Below are 23,623 nucleotides of genomic sequence, written 5' to 3' on the forward strand. Positions count from 1 at the left end.
AATGATTTCTGAAAAAATTACCCTTTCTACAGTGTTAACAAAGGCATAATAATGAGTTGTATTTTCTTATATAAACATGATATTATAGTTGAAATGGTTACTCTTGATATGATGTAGTATGCAGATATATAAATAAAACATATTTCTATTTATAAAACATATTGTACCCTATGAGGGTAAAGTTGCGATGTATGATGTTTTGCATGATAATAATTTCATAAGATAGTTAAAACAACAGTATGAAAAGTATAGCAAAAGATTTGTGTTTCACACGAGTTTAACCGTGTGTTTACTTGTATTCCCCCCCTTAAAAGCGTTTAAAAGCATTTAAAAAGAATTTGAAAACTTAGTGATAGGGGTATGAACTCACTTGGTTGAAGTGGTAGTTTGGAGAAGGTGTGACAAAGATCAAGCAGAACTTCGACTGGAGAAAGCTGGTTTCTCGGGATTCTCGGGAATCTCGGGAATCTCGGGAATCTCGGGAGCGTAACACTTACTTCGAGACTTGGACGTGCAAACTGGGATGGCTTCAAGGGGTTAAACGCAGAGCATAAGCATGAGGAAGAGAGGAATTGAGCATTAAACCCGGAACCCCTTGGGTTCTATTTATAGGCTGAAATTGGGGTCTCACGTCGTGATTTTTGCCAATTCACGTCGTGAGTTTGTCCCGATTCGCTCATGGCATGCGTCATCATCATGTGGCTCTGAAATGGTCAGTCAGACTGTTCATGTCGTGAGTTTTAGTGTTCACGTCGTGAACTCTGAAAATTCTGACACAACGTCGAAACTCGTGCCTCGAACTTCAGAAATTCATATCTTTCGCATACGAGCTCCGTTTTCGACGTTCTTTATATCCACGCGTAGGTGAGATTATGCTCTACAACTCTCGTTTAGACTTCGTCGGCTAATTTTCACTTTATTTTTAATATTATATTTCTAACAGGCCGGGACAGGAAAAGTCCGTTAGAAATCCATAACTTCTTCATACGATGTCCGTTTTCGTCAGACTTTTTACCGTTGTAATACCATTGATGAGATCTTCGATTCTCGTTTAGGTCGTGTTGGCAAAAAGTTTCTCGATCTCTATTTCGAGTTTTTAGCTGTCTACTGCTATGTCCGAAACTTCGAAAAATCATAACTTCCTCATATGAAGTCAGATTAGGGCATTCTTTTTATGTATGTTTACGGTTTAATGATATCTACGACTTTCATTTAGATACCTAAGGCTGAAAAGTATTTTATTGAAATTTCGTATTCTACGCTTAACAGTGTTTTGCCGGTTTTGTTGCGCATTTTCGATTGGTCATAACTTCTTCGTTATAACTCGGATTTTTGTGTTCTTTATATTTTTGGAAACCTTGTTACGATATATACCACCTAGTATACTCAAACTGAGCTTTTTGAACATTTCATTTTTGACGTTATTCCTATTATATTAAGATATGTTACCAAACTCGACTTTGGATCGTTACATTGATTCGAAATATCGGGTTGTTACATCATCCCCCCGTTAGAGGGAATTTCGTCCCGAAATTATTTACAAGGTAAGTGTCTATGGACTATGGAAGAGATGCGGGTACTTTGTTGCATTTGATCTTCTCGCTCCCAAGTGAATTCAGGTCCCCGCTTAGCATTCCAGCGAACCTTAACTAATGGCATGTGACTTTGCTTTGTTTGTTTGAATTCCCTATCCATGATCTCGACGGGTCCTTTCATAAAGTTAAGATTTTTATTCAGTTCGATTTCCTTGAGTGGAATCATGAGAGTTTCGTCGGACAGACACTTCTTCAGGTTAGATACATGAAACACCGGATGTACCTTGCCAAGTTCGATTGGAAGCTGAAGTCTATAAGCTACTGGACCAATCCTCGCAGTAACCTCGAAGGGTCCTATGTAACTTGGGTTTAGTTTTTCACGCTTCCTAAAGCGTATCATGCCCTTCCAGGGTGAGACCTTCCTTAAAACGCAGTCACCAACCTGAAATTCCAAGGGTTTTCGTCTTTTGTCGGCGTAGCTCTTTTGTCTATCTCTTGAGGCTTTCAGTTGTTCACGGGTTTGGACAATCTTTTCAGTTGTCTCTCTACTGATTTCCGAGCTAGTGAGAGTGCTATCAGGGACTAGGCCTCTCGCCAACTGCGTGTCACCCACTTCCGCCCAACACAGAGGTGATCTGCACTTCCAGCCATAGAGGGCTTCAAAAAAAGAGCAGTCTTCATGCTAGTGTGATAACTGTTGTTATACGAGAATTTCAACTAACGGTAAGTGGATGTCCCATGCTTTACCGAAGTCTATTACACAAGCTCGTAACATGCCTTCTATGGTTTGGATAGTTCTCTCACTCTGTCCGTCAGTTTGTGGGTGATAGGCTGTACTCATATTTAGCCTAGTTCCCAAGGCTTTTTGCAGTGATTGCCAGAATCGTGATGTGAATCGGCTATCTCCGTCCGAGATAATAGTTATCGGCACTCCGTGAAGTCGTACGATTTCCTCAATGTAAGTCCTTGTCAGTCTTTCCATCTCATCAGTCTCCTTGATTGGTAAGAAGTGGGTAGACTTGGTTAACCTGTCGACGGTTAATGCAAAGGGTCTTTCCGTAGCACATGGAGCTGGTATAGGTAGTAGGACTACTTTGGTAATTACTGGTGGAATATCGCAACATTATCCCTACAAAGTCCCTCTACCCTCGCTTAGTGTAAACAAATCGTATATAGTTAAGATTGAGACGATAGTCGACTGAGTAGCTCTGCCCTAAGTCCAAAATCAACCAATAAACAGGAAGTAAAGCGGAATTACTTACTCTAAGTCTGCAAAATCTTAACAATGTATGACCCTAATGTTATACTAAGCCATCCTAGCTCACCCGCATGGATCCTAAGTTTTTATACGACTGATGTGATAATTTATGATTTTGATTTAATTAAATAAACCTTTTATGAAAATTTGATGCTTAATTATTGTTATTTGGAAAACGTACCAAAATTCAAGTAGATTCCCTGTTGTTTCCTTATGACTCGTCGTTAAACTCCTCTCGTTCCTCCATCATTCCTCTCTGTCGGGCAATCTCTCTTAAAGCGCCCCTTTTCACCGCATAAATAGCATACTGGATCTACTCCAACATTAGGGATTGGAGCCCTACAGTGATCGTTGGTGTGCCCTTTCTTCTTGCACCTATCACAATACATCTCTCGACAGGCTCCGTAATGATGGTAGTTGCACCTTTTGCATTGTGGGAGGTTTCCTAAATATGGTGTTGTCGATGTTGAGGGAGTAGGGCCAGTGGGGGTAGGGATTGCTCCCTCTTGTTGCCTTTTGATAGGCCCTTGAGTGGAACTGCTCCCCTTTTCGTTCCAAAACTTTCGTTTCATGTTTTTAGGTTTGTGGGTTGGTATATTCTTGTAGGTAGACACTCGTTGGTTTCCTTGGTTGTTACTAAGATTTGAATTGTCGAAACCATTTCCATTTTTACTAGCGTTACTTGCATTGTGATGTGCCATGATGACTGTCACGGCGGCTGTGATCGCAGCTTGAAAAGTAGTTGAGTCTATATGCAGGAGTGGTGTTTCGTTGCTTGGTTGGTTATTTCCATGTGAAGACATGATTCTGCTACATGATGTGAAACGAGTTGGTTAGATAACTATGATCGTTGTTAGCTGGATTCTATATGTATAATTTCCCCATCCTGTTATTTGGTTTCTAATGTTTCGACTTACATCCCTATGATGTATTTATGAATGAGGGTTGAAATAGGTATCGTATTTACGTTAAGTTTTAGCAAATTAGGGTATAGATGTTGAAATCTTAGGTCGATCTAGTTTCATGGGTTTTGGAAGAGGGTATCCCTCTTACTATTTTTAGTTATGAAGAAGGATGTCATACACCTATCTCATAGCGCGAGTAATATAATTACCAACTCACTAGGTAATATTAATTATTAATTATTCGTTTGACGCATTAGGTCCTCTACCACTTCGCATGCTTCACGAGTGGTTCCCTCTATTCTCTGTCCTATTTTTAGTGGAAATGATTTGTTATCTCCTGGTATCTTTATAGGGTGTCCTTCTCAGGTGTGTTGAATCTTTGTCATTGTTTTGATTGCCCTAGTTGAAGTTGTAGAGATTTGATATCCTATGGTAACTGTCTCTTTCTCTAAAGGGTGTAGGTGATAAGAAAATTGGGCTTATCGAAGGATTGGTCTGTTTGGTTAGCGAGACGGCATTTTCCCGCTATAGGTTTAAAGATGAAACGGTGGAAAGACTTCAACAAAGTTTCCAAGTTCAATAACATTGAACTTCCATAGATTAGGTCAACAAGGATAATGTAGTGAGTTGCTAAAACAGTTTATGACATGAATTGTTTACATAGCCAAAGCATGGATTGATAGTGATGATCTTTAAAGGAAACAAGAAGTCTGTCATGATAGTTGGTGTAGAAGTTACATAGAATTCGGAAAACGTGACCTTGGAGTAGGTCTACAATACACCACATAGGGAAAAATTGACAGCATAGAGATCTAGTAAAACAGTACTAGCTAGACCGGAAAGTTTACATGAAAAGAGTACTAATCGGAGTACATACGAAGGTTATTCCATAAACCAACAGAAAAAGCGAGTAGAGTGCCCTCTACTCGTGATGTGAACTGCTTGGATGAGCATTTGGTTCTGCCAACTGACGCTCCATCTTGCGCATACGACTTTCATACATTTCCTGGTGTGCTCGAAGTTTTCTGACTGCAGTTTGAGTTGCAGTTAGTTCTCTCTGCCAGGCCTCATTTTGATTTACGATTCTTCCATGAGCTAATCCTAACTGTCGGATGCGAACTATATTGACTCCAGTGTTCGCATCATTCTCCTCAGTTCGATGGATGGTTGTCCTTCCTTGTTCATGAATGCGAGAAATTCGGCGAACCAATATAGGAAGGACTCTGTCTGCTGAGCGTCCCTTGCTCAGATTGTAGAAGCTTCGGTCTCCATTGTATGGAAGGGGTTGACCCTGTTCGCGACTCCACCTATTCAGGTTGGTTGCCCATAGAGGTGTCGAGCCATGAAATTCCGGTCGAGGATTAGGATTTTGGATTGAAGCCACTAAGGGTAGGTTATTGTCTTTGGGATCTGAGTCGGAATCTTCGTGCATTTCTTCCTTGACTTCTTCTTCCGGATCATTCTCTATCCTTCCTCCACTGTCTTGGTTTGGGTAGTAGGGGTCCCCTGGTAGCTGGAATCCGGCCATTGCGTCTGTACGAGAATAGGGATATAAGAATTGTCTAGAACTAAGGCACATAAGGTTGAACATCAAAGTTAAACTATTGTATGCATAAAATACTCCTATAGTATTCTAAATGTTATGTTTGATTCTAAGGGTTTATGTTTGGTAAGTTTTAGACTTTTTGTCTACTGCAGCTACTCCCTGGCATACGTTAGTCGGCTCTCGGACAAATATAGTTGATCAGGCTATATTCATACCAGTTCCGATTACATGTTCCACGGCATACCTATATTGCACAACTCATCTATAATACTTCTATATTGTTTTCATTATGATACCGACCCTGTTATATGATGTATGCATGTATACTTTATAAAAATTTCATTTTAAAAGTATAACTCTCAGTCAGAGTGTTTTTGCCCAGTTGTGTTTATAGTTGTATATCAAAAATAAATGGTTTTGATATACTTAGTTCACTATAAACAATGCTCTGATACCAATCTGTCACACCCCCAAACCAGAACGGCGGAAACGTTCAGGGGTGGAGGACGTCATGTACAGTATCATAACAATTGAATAGTAAAGAAAGTACACACCACCATAATATATATATTTGAAAAGTTTACATGATTGTTGTATTACATGATTCAAAAGTCAAATACAATATGATGTTACAAAAGATATTACTAACGCCAGAGCATTAGTCCCCAAAAGCAGTTGCTAACCTGGTTTAGCGATTTCCTGAGAATACAAGTTATTTCAAAGAAAAAGTGTCAACAATTAAATTGGTGAGTTCATAAGTATATATTTGTATGCCATTCGAAAGTTTCGTGTTTGTTTTCCAGAAAATCCGATATTTTCTCATAAAAAGGAGTTATGAATCTTTGTTTGTATAATATGGATGTATTGAACCAGGAAAAACCTATATTTTCCTAACAGTGGAGAGTAGTTTCAAATATCCAAGACTATGGTTTTGTAAGTAAATATGTCATACTTAGAATAATGATGCATAGTTTTATTAGTAAACAAAACTATAAGAAGTTTGTAATTTCACGCAGGAAAAACCTATATTTTCCTAATAGTGGAGAGTAGTCTCAAATGTCCAAGACTATGATTTTGTAAGTAAATATGTCATACTTAAAATAATGATGCATAGTTTTATTAGTAAACAAAACTATAAGAAGTTTGTAATTTGGCGTAAAAGTAATTGTAATATTACTTTCCCCGCAAAAACATAAATACCATAATAATTGTCTATCCTGTGAGTTTTCATAACCGTACTATGATGGGTTTGCCTGCGGCGGCGTTCTTCAGGCGTCGAAGCGATATGATATTTGTCACCCCGCGGACTGTAGCTAACAGTCAGAGCGCAGGATCATCAGTCCCGTATAGATCTATACACACGTATCACGTTCTCACAACAGAGACTCTGGTTATAAAACAGGGTTTTCTAGTGGTACCTTGATAGGTATGGTGAAGACGATTGACTCACATATTCTCAATTAAGTCACGTATTTGGAAAGATATATGAATGATTTCTGAAAAAATTACCCTTTCTACAGTGTTAACAAAGGCATAATAATGAGTTGTATTTTCTTATATAAACATGATGTTATAGTTGAAATGGTTACTCTTGATATGATGTAGTATGCAGATATATAAATAAAACATATTTCTATTTATAAAACATATTGTACCCTATGAGGGTAAAGTTGCGATGTATGATGTTTTGCATGATAATAATTTCATAAGATAGTTAAAACAACAGTATGAAAAGTATAGCAAAAGATTTGTGTTTCACACGAGTTTAACCGTGTGTTTACTTGTATTCCTGCCCTTAAAAGCGTTTAAAAGCATTTAAAAAGCATTTGAAACTTAGTGATAGGGGTATGAACTCACTTGGTTGAAGTGGTAGCTTGGAGAAGGTGAGACAAAGATCGAGCAGAACTTCGACTGGAGAAAGCTGATTTCTCGGGATTCTCGGGAATCTCGAGAATCTCAGGAGTGTAACACTTACTTCGAGACTTGGACGTGCAAACTGGGATGGCTTCAAGGGGTTAAACGCAGAGCATAAGCACGAGGAAGAGAGGAATTGAGCATTAAACCCGGAACCCCTTGGGTTCTATTTATAGGCTGAAATTGGGGTCTCACATCGTGAGTTTTGCCAATTCACATCGTGAGTTTGTCCCGATTCGCTCATGGCATGCGTCATCGTCAAGTGGCTCTAAAATGGTCAGTCAGACTGTTCACGTCGTGAACTCTGAAAATTCTGACACAGCGTCGAAACTCGTGCCTCGAACTTCAGAAATTCATATCTTTCGCATACGAGCTCCGTTTTCGACGTTCTTTATATCCATGCGTAGGTGAGATTATGCTCTACAACTCTCGTTTAGACTTCGTCGGCTAACTTTCACTTTATTTTTAATGTTATATTTCTAACAGGCCGGGACAGGAAAAGTCCGTTAGAAATCCATAACTTCTTCATACGATGTCCGTTTTCGTCAGACTTTTTGCCGTTGTAATACCATTGATGAGATCTTCGATTCTCGTTTAGGTCGTGTTGGCAAAAAGTCTCTCGATCTCTATTTTGAGTTTTTAGCTGTCTACTGCTATGTCCGAAACTTCGAAAAATCATAACTTCCTCATATGAAGTCAGATTAGGGCGTTCTTTTTATGTATGTTTATGGTTTAATGATATCTACGACTTTCATTTAGATACCTAAGGCTGAAAAGTATTTTATTGAAATTTGGTATTCTACGCTTAACAGTGTTTTGCCGGTTTTGTTGCGCATTTTCGATTGGTCATAACTTCTTCGTTATAACTCGGATTTTTGTGTTCTTTATATTTTTGGAAACCTTGTTACGATATCTACCACCTAGTATACTCAAACTGAGCTTTTTGAACATTTCATTTTTGACGTTATTCCTATTATATTAAGATAGGTTACCAAACTCGACTTTGGATCGTTACATTGATTCGAAATATCGGGTTGTTACAAGGTTAAGCCTGAAGCGTTGTTGTTGTTCGATTTAGACATTTGAAAAGAAAAGAGACAGAGTTTGATTAGAAAAGAATCCCAAATTAAACACCCAAATGAGAAATTAGGGCTAGGATCCAACAACATTATTTGTAATTTAGAAGAGGGATGCCGTAATCTAAACAACAAATAATTTTAAGGTAAGTGAATGACGATTCACTAATTTCCACCATGAAAAACGAAAAAGAAATTAAGTTTTAAATGTATTGAAAACTCCTAGATCTTTTGAGATTCATTGAACTTTTCAATGGCATGTTTAAATCTCGATATGCCCTTCAGGTTTGTGACTGGGATGCCGAGGATCACAAACAAGGTGTGAATAACCATGCAAATGTACATGGTGCTCTCAATGTTACAGTCACCTAATCAATGTGCCGGTTAGCCACACACGCTCCATTGATCTATGACAAATATCGAGTCACCATTTACCGTCTTGGCAAGGGTACAAAGTGTAATTTCATGGAATAACATCATTTTCACATTTTTCCTAAAGTAACTAAGAATGAGAATTTTATAAAAGCATTTAGTTACTTTGTATAATCATTATACTTTTAATGAGGAATTAGTTGCCCTATCCTACCCGTTCGGCTAACGACCATCCACCAATCAAGGAAGCCGTGGGTGAGAGTGGACACCCATTAAACAACCATTTTATAGGCAGAAACCTTATACCCCCCTTAAAGATCGGTTTCGTGAATGAGGCCTACTAACGGTAAGACTAGCATTTATCTTATAATTATTATTATAATATTATAATAGTATAGGGTGAATTTTAAACTTGTAAAATTCTAAGGTTTAGAATTTAAATATTTCAAAATTAAACTTTTAATCCAAATATTCAAATTCAAAACTTGAGGGCATGTTTTGAAACATTTCAAAACTATCTAGATCAAAATCCAAATAATAAAAATAAACAATTAATTTGGTGATTATCTAATTTTGACCTAATCCAATTTCATGCAAGATAATTGATCAAATAATTCAAATAATTAAGATTTATCAAAAAAGGTAATAATTATCTAATTAGATGACAAAATCTTTTATTTTGACAAGGATAATCATAAGGAATCAATAAAATTCGTATTTTATTAATTAGAAACAATTATGGTAATTATCCTAAGTCAAAATAAGCAAAAATATCAAAAATCCGTCTGTCTGACAGCCCGACTCGCCGAGCCCCTTATAGGACTCGCCGAGTTCATCCTACTCGTCGAGTACCTCATAGGGCTCGACGAGTCTGTCAAGCAGATAACATAAAATTCGATTTTAAGTAATGAATAAATACAACATGCATCAAATACAATAGAAACCAAGCAAGGCTCTGATATCACTGATGAGTTTTGAGCAAAAGAACATCCTATGTGTACATGCAAAACCCTAAAGCTTTGGATCTAGGTTTCTCTATTGTACATGAAAATTTATCCAAAGCTTGCAAACCCTAATCTAGCATACTATGAAAAACGAGATCTATAATAAAACAAGTTTAGATTATACCTTTCAATAGTTGCAAGAATCTTCAATCTTCAAGAGCTTAGTATCACAAGTGTAATACCTCTAACGACTTACAAACACCAAAGCAAGAAGATGATCTAGAAGAGAGGGAGGATGAGGCACAATTTCGGCTATAGTAACTCTAGGGTTTCTCAGGTGTTTGAAATCTGTAGCCCCAGGGGTTCTGAAATAGCTGAGCTGCTAGGGTTTCAGTCAAAACCCTAATTGGATGACTTAGGCCCTAAGCAGCTTCAAGAACCTTCTGGAATAAGGCCCCTTGGACGAAATTAGAGTGGGCTTCCACTCTAAATTTCGTCCCCCCTTATATCCATAAGGATTCACAGCCCAAAATCAATTATATTATAATTGACACTTCCAATCCCGCTTATTTAATTAATCTCTATTAGCCACAAAATTAATTCTTAATTATTTCTTGACCAATATTAATTAAACTATATGATTTCTCTTTTAATATATTATTCATATAATATATTAATGAACCATAATAACCTCTCTCTCCCTCCATAAATCATCCTGTCCAGTTGCTTTGGTGAAGGCAACCCAAAAGGACCATACACAACCGGGTCAAGTACATACCAAATATAGTTACGGGCTTAGACACTAATCCAACAGAAACTTCTAGATCATTTGAGATTCATTGAACTGTTCAATGACATGTTTAATCTCGATTATGCTCTCACTTTTGTGACTGGGATTCCGAGGATCACAAACGAGATGTGAATAACCATTCAAATTAACTTGGTACTCTCGATGTCATTTATCATCTCGTTTTAATGTGCCGGTTAACCACACGCGCTCCATTAACAACGATAATTTTTGAGATGCCCATTACCACCCTTTATTAGTCCCTCATTAGTGTGTCGGTTAACCACACACGCTCCACTAACGACTTACAAAGTGTAATGTGCAATTTCATGAATTAGCATACATATTCACATTTTCCTAAAGTAACTAATAATGGGATTTTAAAATAGTTTAGTTACTTTATATCATTATAATTTTAATGAGATTATGTCATATCAAAGTCGTTCGGCTAACGACCCTCCACCAATCAAGGGAACGATGGGTAAGAGTGGATACCCAATGACGGTCATTTTATAGGCCGCTTCCTTAAACTCCCCTCATAGATCGGTTTCGTGAATGAGGCTCAGTAGTGGTTCGACTGACTTTTCTTATACGTATAGTATATATTAAACTTTTAATAATATATAGTATAATTTGAATTTTAAAACATTTTAAAATTGCAAGGGTTTAATCTTTTAATAAATTAAACTTTTAATTTAATTAAATTTAAACCATTTTATGGATTTGTTAATTGTCCCTTTAATTAATTACTTAATTAAATTAATAATAAGATCCATAAAGATGTATTTTAAACTTTTCAAAATATCAATTATTATGTGACATTAATTATTTAATTCAACTAATATCTTGATTTATTTATACACTTAAAATAATCATATTAATCAACAAAAACAATTAATTAAGTCAAATACTTATCTCCTAACTTCTAGGCTTTTAAGTTATCGTCATAGATACACCAAAATCGGATTTGGAGGATAAGTATAGCAAGCAATTATCATATAAAAGCAGATTCGGCAGATAAGGCACAAAATTTTGGATCTGACAGCTCAACACGCTGTGTTTAAAGATCACCATGTCGTGTTGCAGGCCAACATGTCGTGTTGGAAGAACACCACGACATGTTTGAAGAACAGAATGACGATTTTGTTTTCTCCTCCTTGTTCAAGTTCACCGTTGTATCAATTCAACAGAAAACTAAACCTACGCTCTGATACCACTAATGGGTTTTGAGCATAACAAACAATCGTATGTGTGCATGCAACCCTAAAAAAATTGATCTATGTTTTATCTATTTGAACATATAAATTGAACAACAAAGTAGAAACCCTAGTACGCTAGTATATAATCAAAATACACAATTAGGTTTAAGAAAATCATACCTCAATTGTTATATAGTAATAACAATGAAAACCTTGTGTTGTTGAAGCCTTGAGAGAAAGCGCCACAAATGTCGCGCCTCTAATGGTCCACAACCAACACTAGCAAAGGAAGTTGATGAATAAGGAGGTGAGAGGATGAAATTTTCGGCCTAACCCTCTAGGGAATCAGTTGGCCGAAAATCATAGGGTTATACCCTATTTATAGTGCAGTCAGGAAACCCTAGATAAACCCAAATCCAAGATTATCTTAAATATGGTAATTATCCACTTTCCTGATTATCCACTTAGGGATTATTCTAGAACCCTTAAGCCCTAAGAAACCGTCCATGGCTCTATGGAGGGTTCTAGATTTCCTCTTGCTCAACTATTGGACAATACAATTCAGTCCCTGCACTATTAATTAATTCCTTTAATCCCAATTAATTTCTGATTAAATATTAATTAAATATTACTCTTTCAAATTAATATATTATAATCATAATATATTAACAAATCATTTATTCAATTTATTAATCAAATAATAAATTCAACCTCTCTCACCAAAAAATCATCATGTCCAGTTGCTAGTTTTAAGGGAAACCCAAAAGGACTGCGCTACTATCAATTTAAGTATATACCAATTATAGTTATGGGCTTAGAAACCTAATCCAACAAGAGTGGTGGTACTCGTGTGTGTAACTGGAATACTGTATCCATTAGCGACTAAAACTGAATAATTAATGCACTTTTCGCTAAAAGAGTTGAGTATATTCGAGTCGGCATGGAGATGTGTGTAGTTCATGTGTCCATGTACCAATCGACATTTACCGAGTCATGGAGAATCATAGATCTAAAAGCTTGTTGGAGATTGGTTGCTTGATTAGTTGAATTTGGAAAATTATACCATTTCTAGGCATTAGGTTTTCCAGAAATAAAAGCATACTGTTGTTGGGATGGATGACTAGTATAGGGTTGTTGGGCCGCTGAAGCGGGAAATTGCCAAGCCTCTTAAGGTTGCTGCTGTTGCTGAGTGGAGAAATTGGGCCACTGGGCTGTCTCATTTGGAAATAGAAGAATTCCTTTATGTAGTGAGCCACGAGGACGTCCTTGAAGACATTGTTGCCGCTATTGCATGGAAAAAAACAAGAGCTAAATTAGGAGCAGCCGACTAGTAGTACCAGCCCCATCCACTATTGACAATCTTTGATGGGTGATAACCATCATTACGATATTGTTGGCTACCACGCTAGCCATCAGATTGACCGCCTATGACGCCACCCCTACCACCAACATGCCCACTGTTTTGATGATGATTTTCGCGAGCGTAATTCTATCCCTGGTTGTTGCAGTTAACATTGAGAATAATGGGGGAAGAAGAGTTGTCAGAGTGAGTCATATTAACTAATGATTTTGATTTTGGAGCATGTGTTGTTCCTCGAGAGTAATGATAGATTTCATTTCGATAAACATCTAGAATGAAGTTTGGCGGTGGATGGTGGTTACGATAACATCATACTTTTGTGACAACCCATTGATGACAATAGTTACAAGATTCATTACGATGACGTGGGTGCCAATGTTTGTAAGAAGATCGAAAATAGCCTTGATACGTGAACAATATGACATTATATTGGAGTCACCGATCACAAGGTTTCAAATTTCGTTATGAAGTTCCAATCCTTTTGCTTCATTGTTTTCTCGGAAGAGGTCCTAGATGGTTTGCCAAACATCATGAGCGGTAGAATCATTCTTCAAAATAGTCTGAAGAAAGATTTGTGAGAGTGTATCGTATATCAATTGCTTGACAATGGAGTCAACCGAACACCATTCTTTATAGGTTGGTTTTGAGATTTGAGCCATCAAGATGTTTATATACAAAGTATCTGTGCAGTTGTTTTTTAAAAGCTCCTCCATGAATCATAGTTCAATCGATCCAAATCCAAAATAAGCGAGACATAGGATTTGATGTTCATGATGCCACAAATCTTGTCATTGGGTGTAGTAGAAGGATCCATGGAAGAAGAAGAAGAGGTAGAAGACAATAATTAAAGTAGGTACAAAGGAAGAAAATGTCGACAAGAAGAAAGAGAGGTTGTCAACAAGGAGGAAAACGGAAGGATAGGCTAATAGGGTTTAGAAAAGTCTGATACCATGTTATTAATGTATTTTCCTATAATGCCAAATTATTATTGCACTACATTTATAGAACAATACATGGAAAATAGGCTAAACAATAAGTATGCTACACAAGCAATGGGCCACACAACCAAAATACACAAATATAAAACATACACAACTAGCACACATATATACAACTAACACTTTCTAGATTTTTACTCTTCAAACCTACATAACTTCAATGAAATCTTCTCATTGTTCATATTTTTTATTAAATGGTTGAACTTTTATACATCAAATTTTACCAAATTTTTTATATTTTTTTATACATCAAATTTTACCAGAGAACTAACAAAACAATACAATGGAATAGACAAAATTTGGTTTAGAAACCACACACCCCTACTAACACTTATGTTCTTATTCTGATTCACAAACCCATTATAGGAATAGAAAAACCAATCTATCAATTATTTTTGAAACATCGGAATTCGATTAAACTAGCAAAAAGCTAGAAATAAAATATTACAAAAAGTGCATGCTAAAACTGTGTTTTGCAGCCAAATAACTTAGTTCAGCTTAGCTTTTTCTACACCTATTCGAAATCCAAAAATACCCTATCAACAACATCATAAAAAATATCATACTTTCTAAGAATAGCCGAACCAAAACTAATAGAATTCTGAAACCTCCAAAGGGTCCAAAAGGAAGTCAACACCACTGCATCAAAAGCCTTTCGTTGGCCACCTATGAACCGAGCTGTGTCCGCATAAATTTATCGATTAATGAATTCCTTCCAATACTGTGACCAATAAACAAAACATTGTTATAAAAGTTCCAAATAAGTCACTGCATCATCATTACTAACGACTCCAAAATCCACCGCTTACCCAAAGCAGATGAACCAAATCGATCCAAAGCATCATATCTTCCACCACCAAGAAACCATGAATTCTAATATTATTACCATCATTTTAATTTATTGAAATATTGATATAAAATAATTGTTCTTATCTGTAATTAATCTCTCTAACCCTTTTTTGGTAGTTGACACAACATCTATTACCAAATAATGAACAATAACATAATTTATATCATGTTTTAAAGGACAAATCTAATCTACTACTACAATTCACTCCTAATACAACTTATGTTCCAAGTGAGACTTGAACTTTGGACCTCGTATTAACACACTACCTACTAAAAAGTAAAACTTGTATTAACCCTAAACCCACCCCGAAGCTTGAATCTTTAAAGGATATGATACTTAGATGTTTGGAATTGAATTTCAACATTATTTGATGGTAAATCCTTCTTCAAGATAACTCCAACCTCTTAAATATATGTAAATAGCACTTTAACACACTCTATACGGTCCTAGAACATTTGGATAAGAATGTCCTATGCTAAGCACATTAAACCCAAAGTCAAAACTGATCCAAGTTTATATTAAAGAAAACGTCATCATATCATGAGTGCATGATATATCTATATGTACGTCGTCTTTTATTTTAGTACCTTGCACATCAATGGGCTTGTTCATAGATTAGAGTAAAATATTATAAGAAAGTTCCAAGTTGATGCATAAAATTATTATTTTCCCCCCTGTTGATTCCAGTAAAATATCCATGTGATCCATAAATATGTGCTTTATAGTAGCTGTCTCAAAGCAACTCTTGACTATTGGTTTGAGTAATCATGTATTCTCCTAAGCCTCCACATCTCTCAGCCCCTCCCCAAGTATATGGTCAACCACCATATACCACCGGCGTTTCAGCATCAGCTCAGACGTCCTGGTTAAGTGGACTGTGTGACTGTTGTGTTGATATCCCAAATTGTAAGTCGCCAGAAGTATGCAATCTTTTTTATACTCAATAACCATCATTCATCAATGGTGATTAGCCTCTTTTTATTTTTATTTTATTCAGCTAATTTCTTTACTTAACTTCTTAAATGATAGGTTGCTTAACATGTTGGTGCCCTTGTATTATTTTCGGACAAATAGCTGAGATTGTAGACAAAGGAACAACTTGTAAGTAGTTACATGCTTATCAAACGAAAATTGGTTTTCAACCACTAATAAATTTTGAACATAACACAGCTTGTGGCGTACATGGTGTTCGGTATGCACTGATCAATATCTTAACGGGTTGTGGATGCCTTTATTCTTGTATGTATCGAACTAAGTTGAGGCGTCAACAAGGATTGCCTGAAGTTCCAACCAACGATTGTTGTGTTCACTTCTGTTGTGGGCCATGCGCTTTGTGTCAAGAGTATCGTGAGCTCCAATGCCGTGGATATGACATGTCTATTGGTAATCAATAATTGGCATTAAATTGATATCATATTTACTATAACTTTGATCATCCGATCCTAATTGGTCTTTGTTGATTATGTAAATATTCAGGATGGAAAGAAGGTATGAATAGGCAGATGCATGGAGTTCAAATTCCACCTGTGGCTATTGGAGGAATGAATCGTTAAGTTTGTGGCCAAAACTTCAAGTGTACTTAAAGTTTTCAATACTCATAGAGCAAAATATACGTTTATGGGCACATTCGGTGATGTTTAAACCAGTCAAGAAAAAAGTGTATTCAATTGGAGGTGCTAAAGATCCCAAAATTCATGATCTCTATCTTTCGGATTAATAAAAAAAAGTTTGTTTTTTATTTTTATTTTTTAAATGGGTATTGTTTGACGAAGCTAGCGGTGGGTTGTTGTAAACTTTAGTTAATTTTTTTTTTAATTTTTTTAATTTTTTTAATTTTTTTTAATTTTTCAATAAATATATAGCAAACTTTTGATATCTGTAAAATAATATAAAACATAAAAGTAAATATCTTTGAACGGCAAATTAAAGTAATTTTTGGATTACTACTTTTATTTTATTTTTATTTTTTTTTTCTAAAGTAAAAAACTTTAAAACTCGTATTCTTATTCTTCTAAAAAAAGTAAAGTTTCCAAAAACTTATTGTGCAACACTTTCTTTTGTTATAACTGGCAAGTTACAATCAATGTTTCAAAAATCGGTTTTTTAGTTGAACACGGTGACCGGTTCGATCTCCGGATCAACCGATTTTTATAATTTTTATTATTTTTTCTATTTTTCCACACACACATACATATATTAAGAATTTTGACGTCCACAAGTTGAAATATTAAAAATACACATACAAAAATTTATAGATAAGTCTATATACATTGAAAAAACACATAATCATAAGTTTTACATCAATACCGTATATATATATATATATATATATATATATATATATATATATATATATATATATATATATATATATATATATATATAACATAGAAACAAAATATAATTTTATTGAATACACAGATATAAAAATCTTCATAACATTACTATTTATTTTTATTCAGAGAAGTCTAAATAGATATGAAAAAAACCATCAATGTTAATTATGAAAAATGCTTCATTTTCATGTGTTTTTATTTAATTTATTGGTTGAACATGCTTAATTTAATCGGTTCAACCAGATTTTGGTAAAAACCGATAGTTTTATTCTGATTAAAAAATAGATATATAAAACCGGTGCTAATTATTCACAAAATAAATAATTACACAAAATTTTGTTTTTGTTAAGGGGTATAACTATTTTTTGGGTGTTTGCAGTTATAAATATGGTCGTTATTTTGAATTGTCCTTACGATTTTTGTCTAATTCATCTAAAGTTAATATATATTTATTTTATTTTATTTTTTGCAAAAGATCATTTTGTCGTAGGACTAGAACTGGAAAAAAGATACATGTACACCACAAAGGCCAACTTTTTAATTTTCACTTATCTTCTTATTATTATTATTATTTATTTTTTTTTTTGATAAAATTACAAAATAGATATAAGCACAAAAAAATTGTGATAAAATTACAAATTTGATCCCTCGGTATATGATATTTCAATTACATTATTCCAAGAGCAAAACAGGTCGTTTTAATTTTTATTACAGCTAGACTATTAACTTAGAAGAAACAAGCACCAAAATCCTTATGAAACTTCAGAATAAGAACCAAATTTGATAGAGAAAACTTTCTTTAACAAAGGTTACAAACCCACTTATACTCATGGACCAAAATTGTTATTTACTCAGAATATTTTGTCATCGAATCTTCTGAAATAAACCGTAACCAAGAAACAACGTAAACTATGCATTGAAATGGTAAGAGTTAGGTAAGAGTGTTTAAAAAACGTTATCGTTAAAAACAAGAAGGTCTTGGTCAAAATTCAGCCATTGTTGAAACTTTCAAGTTGATGCATATAGATATTTCAATCTTTTGTTTGAACATTAAATATTCTTTCATCTATCCTCAACAAAATATCTCGATTTCCAAGATTGGCCACCAGCAAACATCATGTATTCTTCTCATTCCCAAGACTTTCCCCCAAAACAACCATCGCCACCACCATCAGCTCCTCCACAATCATATTACCAACCACCGGAACCACCACAATCCAATTACCAACCACCACAATCCAGTTACCAACCACCGCAGTATGCCACAGGTATTCCGGTGGCTCATAAACCCATCAACGAGAAATGGTCCAGCAGCCTTTGTGCCTGCTGCTCCGATGTCCCCAACTGTAAGTCCATGGCTGATCAGCTTCTTTTTCTTCTCTGTACAACTATCAATTCACAAAGTATATATAATCAAGTTTCTTTGTTTTTGTAACCCACAGGTTGCTTAACATGTTGGTGTCCATGCATTACTTTCGGACAAATAGCTGAGATCATTGACAAAGGGAACACTTGTAAGTGCATAAAGTCAGGGTTTTCTGATTTGAATGTTTAATTAATCAGATCATTTCTATTTATTGCTTTCAGTTTAACTTCAGTACGTTGTTTAATTACATCATTTTTTTGTAAACATAAATCACATAATTCTTGATTTTCTTATAGCCGTGTTTGATATAATTCAAATCTTAAACTTCTTTTTACCAAATTATTGCAACACAACATGAATCATGTTGATTACCCCACACACCAATCCGTAGATTTTAGTTTTAATGTATTTTATTAAGTGTATGAGATAAACATAATAATTGGCATGTAATTAATACAGCCTGTGGAGTACAAGGGACTCTCTATGCAATTATTTCAGCATTCACATGTTGTGGATGTTTGTATTCTTGTATATTTCGGAGCAAGATGAGGAGCCAATATGGGTTGCGTGAGACTCCTTGCAACGATTGCCTTGTTCATTGGTGTTGTGAACCCTGTGCCTTGTGTCAAGAGTATCGTGAGCTTAAACATCGTGGATTTGACATATCTATTGGTAAATGATCTCACTTAATTATTATTGCATTATTATTCATCGAAGTCTGATTTGGATGATTATGACTGAATACAGGATGGCAAGGTAACATGGAGAGACAGAATCATGGAGTACAAATGCCACCTATGGCTCCCGGAGGAATGTATCGTTAAGAAACCCATTCATTACTTCATTCACGAGAAACCGAATATTAAATTAAAGATAAACAGCATAATTGTTTTTTAAAGAAGATCACCAAATAAATCATTGGTAAATATATTTTGCATGGTGTATTGAATTTTATCATGTTGTAATAGTGTGTAAGTTAATCGAGAGTTGTATTCAAATTCTGTTATATTATAAGTATTGGTTTCATATTTATACATGGGACTTGTGGTCGGTTTGGTTAAGAACTTTTCCAGTCCATGGAAGAATACATATTGTACAATCTACTAACATGCTGGATCATGATATTAATTTTGATTCATATATGGTTCAAAATGAGGGAAATGCAGCAAAGATCGAGGTCCTCTTTGGTGGATGAATGGTATTTATGAATTATAATGATATTGATCATGATGAATCTGTCCAAGTGGTGAACCAATTTAAAGCTCCAAAATGGAGTGGTGTTAGTTTAGTATCTCATAAGCCTCAACATTGGAATTGCTCGCCCCATAGGTTAATTTTTAATTCAACTCATAATATAGAGGATAAATAATCATGGTTCCCAAACGACAAGTAACTAATAATCATTTTCTCTACGACCTTTATGATCAAGGGCTTTAGTTGTAACTTCTTCCCCTAGTTCTTCACTGACTTTATGTCAAGACAAGTTCATGAATGTTAATATTAGTCAACATACATGTATGTTGAGTGTTTTCTTATGGCCATTTATTATTACCCTGTTTTTGTACATACGCTTACCCTTATTATTTCCCATATATAGCGTTTTTTTCATTGTAAATATACTTTCTATTGATAATAAAATTCTAGCCATTTTTGGCTCTCAATATTCAAGGTATGCCGATCCATGCTATTTTATTTTGTAATTGAAGAAGGTTTCATGTTGAACACATGTTTTGCAGATCGAATTTTGGGTAATAGTTTTGTAGATCGAACTTCCAGTTTCAATTTTTTTTGCCATTATTCATCATATTTGGCATCAGTTTCTCTACATATGTATTTGGTCTTGTCTAGTATTTGATTGTTGATTTATTTTTAGAAAAATTAAATATCCTCCTACATTTTATTCCTACTTATCCTCCTACCATATGAAATGGTGACAAGTGGATTAAATGATTATTAATTTCATTAAATGTGTAATTAAATGTGACACATGTCAAGATTTAATATGGTAGGAGCATAAGTAGGAATACAATGTACGAGGATATTTAATTTCTCTTATTTTTATTCGCACATCTCATATTTGTTGTCTGTTGTGTCGATTTTTTGTTTGTTTTTAACTGTTGTCAATATGACTAGCACTGATGATTTCCTTTAGGCTACTAATGGTAAACTAGATGTTACAAAGTATGGTTATTAGAGTTATAAAATGAATATCGTTTTGGTTAAGAAAAACAAATGGGGTTGTTATTGATACGTGTCAGTAACAACCCCACGTGTTAAGCTAATGAAAAAGCTATAAATTACACAATTTAAATTGGTGTATAGAAAAGTAATAATTATGTTAAACTAATGAAAAACCTACCAATTATGCAACTTAAATTGGTGTATGGAAAAATAATACTCCCTCCGTCTCAAAATTATTGTCCACGTTTGATTTTTAAAGTCTTTCCATGTCAACTTTGACAATAAATAACTTTATTTGTGTTATATAATTTTTAATGAAACTTATAACAATGAAAATACATTTAAAAAAAATCTACTAAGATATCTTGCATAAAAAATTATATAACAAAAAGTAATTATTTAAGGTCAAAGTTGAACAAAAGAGTTAAAAAATCAAACGTGGACAATAATTTTGGGACGGAAGGAGTAATTTCATTAAACTAATGAAAAATCCGCACATGTTAAAATAATGAAAAAAGCTACAAATTACCCAATTTATATCGGTATATAGAAAAGTAATAATTTTGTGAATGTTATATGGATCGACAGTTATGTTGTTCAACATGTAAGGCAAAAGTGGGCAGTTGCCTTAAAAATTATTATTATTATTATTATTATTATTATTAGACAAAATTGTAAAAATAGTCCATGTGGTTTTTCAATTTCATTGGGTAATGTCTAAAAAAAGTTTATTAGCAAAAAATGTCCATATTTGATGGTTTGTTGTAGTTTGGTCTCTATCTCGTTGAGTTTAACAGTTTGACTGTTAACTTTTTGAAAATGAGAGTTTTACCCCAATGACCATTTCTACAGTGGTTAGAACATATGAACCTAGCTATATATATATATATATATATATATATATATATATATATATATATATATATATATATATATATATATATATATATATATATATATATGACTTGGTAAATATGTAGTTGTCATGTATATAAACTTATGTATAGAACTTTATGTAGTTTTTATTATAAGTGAAAAAAATTATATTGCATTTTAAGTTTTTATTTGATTTTATACTTCCTTTAATCACTTTTTTTTCTTTTTAAAATACAACGCGGACTATTTTATTTAATTTACCAATAGAAAAACAAGAAAAAGACCGAATCATTTTTTCTTGGGAAATTAAGTAAACTAGCCACTTTTTAATGTTATTTTAATAATAATAACCCCTTCTTTTAAAAGAAAAAAATGACTACTTGGTCCTAAATGGGTCATTTCGGACCCGATTTTGTATTCGGTCAATGGTTAATGGATCCCACCCGGTAATGTGGTCCCCCTATAAACACCATTTTAACCCGTTTCCGACTTCATTTCAAACTATGTCATTTCATATTACACTACAGACAACATTTCAGACACCACTAAAACTGAAAATGTCTTCTGATAGTTGTGATGAGATGCATTTTTTATGTGTAAGTTTTCATTATGTCTATAATTATATGTCTTTATTTTAGATTATACGGTAAAACTTATATAATTTATGCATTTATATAGATATTATTAGTTTTTCTATGAATTTGATTGGTTTAAAGGCAATTATAGGATTCAATGTAGAAATATATGTATGGTACATCAAAAAATCTTACCAAAAATCTTCATTTTGACTAGTCTGGAACACATGTTCGGAATAATAAGAACTCCTTCGGAATACGAGGAACATTCTGGAATCCAATTCTGAAATTTTGACCGGAATTACATTCTGGATTGTTGCTCCGAACTTGTGTACCGGAATTTTGGTTCGGAATTGTATATTCAGTAAGGTCCTCCAGAACATACATACCAAAATTCCTACTTAATTATTCTTTTGATTATAGCACGACAGAATATACGAAACGGTTGTTTTTACAACCTGCAGGCCTCAACGTGGGAGCAAAATCAAGGCTCGGTTACAAAACCGACCTGTTTGTAGGGTCATGTTTTGGTGATTACATGAACATGTAGATGGGTATGAAATGTCACCCTTTACTCTTTCACAATCTTAGGTGCAAGGAATTTACTACTTTTGATCTAGCTGACATACAAGAGCTTCTACTTTCGGTTGGCAACTATCGGGTTTGCTTTAACAGGAAAGCATTATGCTTGGTTACTGGCTTGCGGTTCAGGGAGTATTTCCCACCCAGTTCTGGTTTTGCAGAGTTCAGATAGCATGTATTTCCATTTGTGCCGCTTTCATGTTCGGTGAGAGTGGCTTACCTTATGCACATGTTCAATAACATAATTCATCAATTAAGTAATGTAGACGCGGTGAGAGTCTCCCTGTTGTATATGCTAGAGCAAAGATTTTTGGGGAAATACCCTCGACAGCCGGTTAGTGATGGACGTATGACACTCATCTCTAATTTAGACGAGTTTAACATTTATACAATATTTTAGACACATTATATCCAATGATACATGTACATATTAAGTTTAATAGTTGACATAGGTACCTATAGGGTAGAGTGATATGACATTTCACTTACAGAAAACTACGAGGAGCATTTGAACCATAATGCTCCAAGGATTGGTAGTAGATGTGACATCCCCTTTTTCACGACCACTTTAAAAACTTTTTTTATGCTTAGTTGCTTATTTAAAACAAAGTTTATTTATAAATGCGGAATTAGTCCCATAAAAGTATTTCTAAACAAATGTTTTTCATTGATTATTAAAAACTTTGGGATGTCATAATTGATACAAGAAACATAAGAATAAACATGCATTATCGCATCTTAGAGTAAAAATCTACATCTCCTTGAGTCTCTCATCATGCATGTACCTTTGTATCGCTACTTGTGATACAAAAAAGCTGAGTGGGTCAGGTTGGAAAACCTGGTGAGTACATAGGATGTTCAACCCACAATAATATAGTTAATATGTTTAATTATCAAATATTTAACCCAACTACTTATCCCCTTTTTCTTCTATATTCATTCTAAGAACCTCTCCTAGGGATC

The 23,623-nt window shown here is 34.5% G+C and overlaps 2 protein-coding genes across 2 annotated transcripts; both read left to right on the forward strand.

The window, feature by feature from the left end:
• The first annotated feature begins 15,462 nt into the window (after positions 1-15,462).
• Positions 15,463-16,515, forward strand: LOC145132680 (protein PLANT CADMIUM RESISTANCE 7-like). Its single transcript, XM_079067567.1, has 4 exons — positions 15,463-15,650; positions 15,774-15,845; positions 15,915-16,127; positions 16,221-16,515. The coding sequence occupies exons 1-4, from the start codon at positions 15,512-15,514 to the stop codon at positions 16,295-16,297; spliced, it is 501 nt and encodes a 166-aa protein (XP_078923693.1). The 5' UTR covers positions 15,463-15,511; the 3' UTR covers positions 16,298-16,515.
• Positions 16,516-18,079: 1,564 nt separating this feature from the next.
• Positions 18,080-19,478, forward strand: LOC145134862 (protein PLANT CADMIUM RESISTANCE 3-like). Its single transcript, XM_079069673.1, has 4 exons — positions 18,080-18,426; positions 18,523-18,594; positions 18,906-19,118; positions 19,194-19,478. The coding sequence occupies exons 1-4, from the start codon at positions 18,198-18,200 to the stop codon at positions 19,268-19,270; spliced, it is 591 nt and encodes a 196-aa protein (XP_078925799.1). The 5' UTR covers positions 18,080-18,197; the 3' UTR covers positions 19,271-19,478.
• The last annotated feature ends 4,145 nt before the right edge of the window (positions 19,479-23,623 follow it).

Source organism: Lactuca virosa, chromosome 8, assembly GCF_052849685.1.
Source record: "Lactuca virosa cultivar CGN04683 chromosome 8, Lactuca_virosa_CGN04683_v6, whole genome shotgun sequence".
Taxonomy (NCBI): Eukaryota; Viridiplantae; Streptophyta; class Magnoliopsida; order Asterales; family Asteraceae; genus Lactuca; species Lactuca virosa.